This window comes from Magnolia sinica, chromosome 4 (genome assembly GCF_029962835.1).
Source record: "Magnolia sinica isolate HGM2019 chromosome 4, MsV1, whole genome shotgun sequence".
NCBI classification, from domain to species: domain Eukaryota; kingdom Viridiplantae; phylum Streptophyta; class Magnoliopsida; order Magnoliales; family Magnoliaceae; genus Magnolia; species Magnolia sinica.
Genome location: NC_080576.1, coordinates 78,224,229 through 78,230,228, shown reverse-complemented (window position 1 = coordinate 78,230,228; position 6,000 = coordinate 78,224,229). Strand labels below are relative to the sequence as shown.

Below are 6,000 nucleotides of genomic sequence, written 5' to 3'. Positions count from 1 at the left end.
ATTAATATTTCAATATAATTGTTGTTGTGAATTTATTTTATGCAATTTATTATAAAAAATTGGTTAAGTCCTACTCTCTCTCTCTCTCTCTCTCTCTCTCTCTCTCTCTCTCTCTCTTTTTTCTAGGACATCAATAGCTCATCTTATAGGCCTCTTTTGATTATATAAGGCTATCAAGTAGCTCATTCTAATAGAAGATCAAACGACAACAATCTCATAGAAGTTTATTAAGGGAATCAAGTAACGAATAGTACAAAAAGACCAAAAAGTCCCAAATACATAAAATTAAATCATAACCCCATCATTCAAACTAAAGATTAAGGAAACTAACACTAGAAGATAAACTTTACCACATACAATCCATCAAACAAATTATATAGAAAATTAGTTGTAACTGTACTTCAAAGCTTAGATGTTGCTAGCTTAACGAGATCCTTCCTTAGTATTTTTCCAGATGGATTCTTCGGGATGTCATCCACAAATACAACCTGACGTATTCTCTTGTATGGGGCCACCTTCGTGTAAAAATTCATAAAAAATAAGTATTACTAAACTCACAAATACTAGTAATTAGTAAAGAAGTGGTCATTATTAGATGTCCAATTCTAATTCTAGATGTGGCATTTACAAGAACCAAGTACAAACATCTCCCGCAACATAAGCCAACATAATAAATGTGATCCTAGAGGGCAACCAGATAGTCCTCAACCTGCATACCTATTGCCCTAAAACTCAGCCTCACTCACCTGGCAAGTGAATGACACATGAATGTAGAATGCATGTTTCAATCATCCTAACCGCTTGTTTCTTTGTAATGTCTCACCAGCTGATAGGGATAATTGGTCACGGGCACTAAGCTAGGTGTGTGTGTGTGTGTGTCATTGAAGCTCATAAGAGGAGCTTGTGAAAATAGCCTTCATCGTTACCATTCACTGTCAAGTGCTATGGGTGGTATTTCAAGGGCAGTCAATGGGCCATGCCTCGGCCAATCCAAATAGAGCTTTTAAATAAGCCAGTGTTATGTACCCAAATAAGCCAGTGTTATGTACCCAGTTTGACAGTTCAAAATCATGAGACATAGGTAACCCCAGGCCCAACCCAATGACAGAATTAGGAGGGTGTCCACTAAGGGAAATTCCCAATCCATTGGCGAGAAGAGAGGTGAGAGAGCTAACTCCCAGCACAACCACCATTGTAATACTGTGTTGAATGTTCCACGCCACTCATCGAGTTGGCCACCATAAACCATAGACCAAAACCAAAGATGGGACCCCTTGACTTTTGCTTTCCATGAGCTTTATAGTAACACATATTATGCACCGCTCAAAAATCCCACCACTCATGTCATTAACATGTACAGTATGTGTATAAAGCAGATTATGCAAGAAGTTCAAACGTAACTCACAAACATCTATTGGGAGAAGGATCCATTCTCGACCACAAACACAACAATATCAATATGGCAAGGGGGAATGCAAATCGCAACACTAAGATTTATGTTTTTCCCATTCTGTGTGACAACGGATTCACACCAATCCACTATGCTTAAAGGCAAAATAATAAATTAATTAATTAAAAAAATAAAAAATAAAAATTTGAAGTTGCAGCTCTCAAAATAATGACAGCATCTCTCTCTGTATACACACACACACACACACACATATATGTATGTATGTATGTATGTATAATATATATTACCTAAAATGAACTAGGGATTACATAAAACACAGTGAAATTATAAAATTACCCTTTGTATGAATAATACAATTCTAATGATCAGCCTCCATAGATCCTAACAACATCCCGTGACCTGATGCATATAGAAGGAGATTTTATAACACCACGGAAGGAAAGTTGTTAGGATGCATCCTTCCATATTGCAATATGATATGTTGCGACTTTAGCCTTTGAATTTGAGTCATCTTAGAATGATCCAACATTTTATACAACAAGAATCACTTTGTATTATGAATATATAATAAATACAATCTTTTAATTATTTAACTCTTTCATAATTTGGCTCTTTTGCTTTGAACATGGACAATCCCCATTACCTTTGTATCATCAAGGAGTTTAAATATTATGTTGGAGATTTTTCTCAAACATCCCTATTCAAGGGGAGACTTGTCATATAAACAGTTTGGGTCATTGAAAAATTCCAAATCCAATGGATAATGTCCAGAATTATTAAAAAATTAAAAAAATAAAAATCATATTGCAATACATCAGGATGTATTATAGAATCCTTCAGTTGAACTCTAACAAGCTAGAGCTCAAATGAAAGAGAGAAGTAGCATTTTTTAGAAGGCTGGGAGAATTGGGGCAATTAAAAACACTTCACAATTTATTTTTGAATTCTTTTCCGAATGTATTTTTAGGATGCCACATGGCATATACTCATTGGTGCTCTCTCATTAATGTCTTTAGAAAAGAGGTTGGCTCTGTATACTCCCTCTTGACCACTATGTGTTGATCCATTCCTTTCATCCAGTAGTCAACAGAGATCTCATCATCCATAAAAAATACCTTGAGATCAGTCGCTTCAAACAAGCAGTTTCTAACTCTTCTTTGGCATGAATGGTTAGTCACAATCTTCCCATGTTTGACAATACACCTTGGGAGCCTTAAATGGACAATATGGATCATCATATAGTAGGAGCAGAAGGGAAAAGCATGTTAAGTAGGCACTTGTCACAAACTTGCTAACTAAAGCTAAAGTTTTATAAGGGTACCTGTTTTGCAATATATGACATGACCATACTTTCTGATAGATTGCTGCCTTGTTTCCTAACCACGTAGGCCATAGGGATTTGCCCGACCTCCTTGTCTGGAAACCTAATTCACAAAATTTTCATTTTAGAATGATGGCAATAAAAGAATATACTTCTCATAACTCGACTCAAATGAATGGAAATACTATGGAGGGCCAACTTTCCAAAACTGGCAGTGAATTGATAGTTAATTGGGGCCCTTTTCTCTCTTTATTTTTAATTATTTCTTTTAGTACCACCAATTGATGGATCGTAATAAAATGAGGTTTCTAGATGATTTGCCATTAAGGTAGTGTTTGACATATTGTCAAGACGAATATCCAAAAATATCTGCACGTGAGCCCCATTGGAAGATTCAAAATTGAGGAGACCCAGTTGGTGGACGGTAGTGATTATCAAACCATTTAATAGTGGTCATGTACGATCCGACGATGGGAGATGAATGGGTAAAGCTAGAAGAGCCATGTAATATGGTTGAGCCATCCCTTTAGGGAACGAATGGTAGGGTGATGTACCGAACGGGTCTACCCATTTACTAGCACTAGGATGAATGGCATACATCTTAATCTTATCCATTACTTCTTTTTTCTACGGTTTGATAAACTACATATTCACCCATCAACTATTTTTATCTTCCACAACTGCTTTAATGGCCACAAATTGGAGGGATAGAATTGTCTGATATGATTGGTTTGGGAAGTATACCAGATATGGATATACCTGATTCACACATCACCCTACCACGTGTTCCTGTAGAGAGATGGTACCACAATGATACAGTGCTCTGGCTCCACCGTATCATCTTTCCAGGATTTTGTTAATTGTATTTTAGCATTGCTTGACCATCCTTGTTCAAAGGTGAAAAGTTTGTTTAATCTTGTGACTGGGATAGTTCAATTGATAAGGCTGGTCCACCACGCCCCATCAAGGGAATGACGCTAGATGCACGATCTCCAGTGTATCCACTATACAGCCACAAGGACAACGATGAATTGCAATGAACCAAAATTTGTTTAATTGATGAAGTAGAAAGCTTCCTCAGTATTATATTCTAATCCAAAATGAAAGAATCACGTACGGTATGACAGCTGCATCAGTGATCTCGTTATGTGAAACCAACAATGCCTCGAGTTCTGCGGGTGCAACCTGTTAAACCAAACTTCCCATTAGGGGTCTTTTCTTTGTCCAAATTTATGTCTAACAAAGTAAATGTATTATCATTAACTATTAAAAATTGCTAGTGTTTGCTAATACAAAAATAACAACATAACAATCGCAAGTTAAATGCACATGTAACTAGAGAGGCAAAAGAATTTGTAATCATTGTAATTTTATCAATCGGCATAAAGGTATAAAACATACACAAACATGTTAAAAAATTCTTCATTACAATAAAATTCATCAAATATCATTAAAAATTTAAAGTGAAAAGTATACATTACCCATTTTCATCCATTTACTGGTGCATTTGAAAAATAAACACACCTTTAGTTGAAACACCAGGTGTATGGCACATGCAAGGCATGTAGAGAGAGAGAGAGAGAGAGAGAGAGAGAGAGAGAGAGAGAGAGAGAGAGATGAATAGGAAGGAAGTGCACTTTCAAATCATTACAATTCATGTGCATTATATCATAATCACATAGAGAGAGAGAGATGAATAGGAAGGAAGTGCACTTTCAAATCATTACAATTCATGTGCATTATATCATAATCACATTAGATATGTTCGCTGAGATTAATTTAGGCCTTGTTTGATAGACATCCAAAAATGTTGGTCTCATTTTAATTAACATAATTATGGATTAAAAATCTTGATCTCTAATATATAAAAGTTCATGCTAATAGACAATTAATCATTAGAGACCATGATCTCTATAACATAATCACTGTTGAATGAGATGAGATGAACTGGATTTTAGGCGTTTAGCGAACGGTCCTTCAATTTTTAAGCTCCAATTAATTGGCATTCAATTGTTGAATTTGGAGTATTCATGGATTTATCCATTAAATATCCACCAATTATCCATTTAGAAAAATAAAATAACATCTTTTAAGGTAAAACCCATATAAATCTAAACCCATGATTTTCAAAGTTTAATTTTCATTCATTAGCTTCCATGTGTATAATTTCAAATGCATATGTATTAACCTTCTTACTTACCAATGTATCAAAGTTTTTCTTTTTTCCTTTCTAAAAAGAGAAAAAGAGTCAATCAATTGTACCTTTCTATTTATAAATACCCTTTCTTTTCACTAAAATCCCTCCCATGACTTTAAATATTGCCAAATCTTTACTTCATCAAAAAACTAATTTCTTGTGTAAAATTGTCCCTTGCTAATCACATTATATATACATATCATAAATATAGAATTGACTAATTGTAGTGATAGTTCGTTGCTGTTTTCCTAATTGCGATGTTTTCATCCACAGTAATCATCGTGGATGTACAAGAATATTCCATAGCATTTAAATGTGTGGGCCCAGAACACTTATTCTAGGGAGCTTGTAAAAAAACAAAAGGGAAAAGATCTATGTCGCCCACCTTGATGTCTGAGAGACATCCACTCCGTCCATCATTTTCTCCGGCTCATGTCACAGCATGACGTAAAGTAAGGTTGATCTAAGACTCAAGTGGGATGCACCACATGAAAAGTTAAGACGAAGATGCCAACCATTGTAAACTTCTTGAGTCAACAAAGTTCTAGATCAACCATATAGTTCGTTTTCCCCTTCATCTTGATGGGGATTACCTTATGAATGGGTTATATGGTATATAACCATCACGGTTAGCCCCAGGAAGGTTTTAACATTGGTGTTCAATCACCACAGTTCATCTGTTGGAGCACAAAAAATTGAAGATCCAAAACAAGGGTGCTTTGATGCGTGGTCGTGCAATAGAGATAGGTTGCACAACCACACAACTAAATAAGACTGTTTGAGCGTCTTGTGAACAGTGGAAAAATATTTGCCCCATACATAAGACTAGCTTGTTGCGCGGCCACACAACAGGGACTATTTGGGCAACCGCGCAACAGGGGTATGTGGTTGCATAACAACACTCAATTGTGTAGATTTGGCTATTCACACATGTGGAGACCTATGAATACCCCTCCCTCTCTCATTTGAGACATTAACAAGGGAGGAGCATCAGAGAAAAATCTTCATGAGTCTTCATATCCAAGAGTTGTGGCATTTAGGTATCCTGCGTTGTGGCATGGGAGAAGAAAA

The 6,000-nt window shown here is 35.9% G+C and overlaps 1 protein-coding gene across 3 annotated transcripts in view; it reads right to left on the bottom strand.

Annotated features, from left to right (window-relative positions):
* Positions 1–201: 201 nt before the first annotated feature.
* The window catches only part of LOC131243258 (probable CoA ligase CCL5), an 87,099-nt gene continuing 81,300 nt past the window's right edge, over positions 202–6,000 (bottom strand). Inside the window, exons 3-5 of one of the 3 annotated variants that reach the window (XM_058242452.1) lie at positions 3,850–3,917; positions 2,733–2,835; positions 202–515 (exon numbers count right to left, since the gene is read on the bottom strand). In XM_058242452.1, coding sequence (XP_058098435.1) covers positions 402–515; positions 2,733–2,835; positions 3,850–3,917 — 285 coding nt within the window. In that variant the 3' untranslated portion in view covers positions 202–401. The remainder of the gene's footprint in view (positions 516–2,732; positions 2,836–3,849; positions 3,918–6,000) is intronic. The other 2 variants (XM_058242453.1, XM_058242455.1) reach the window with 2 other exon arrangements.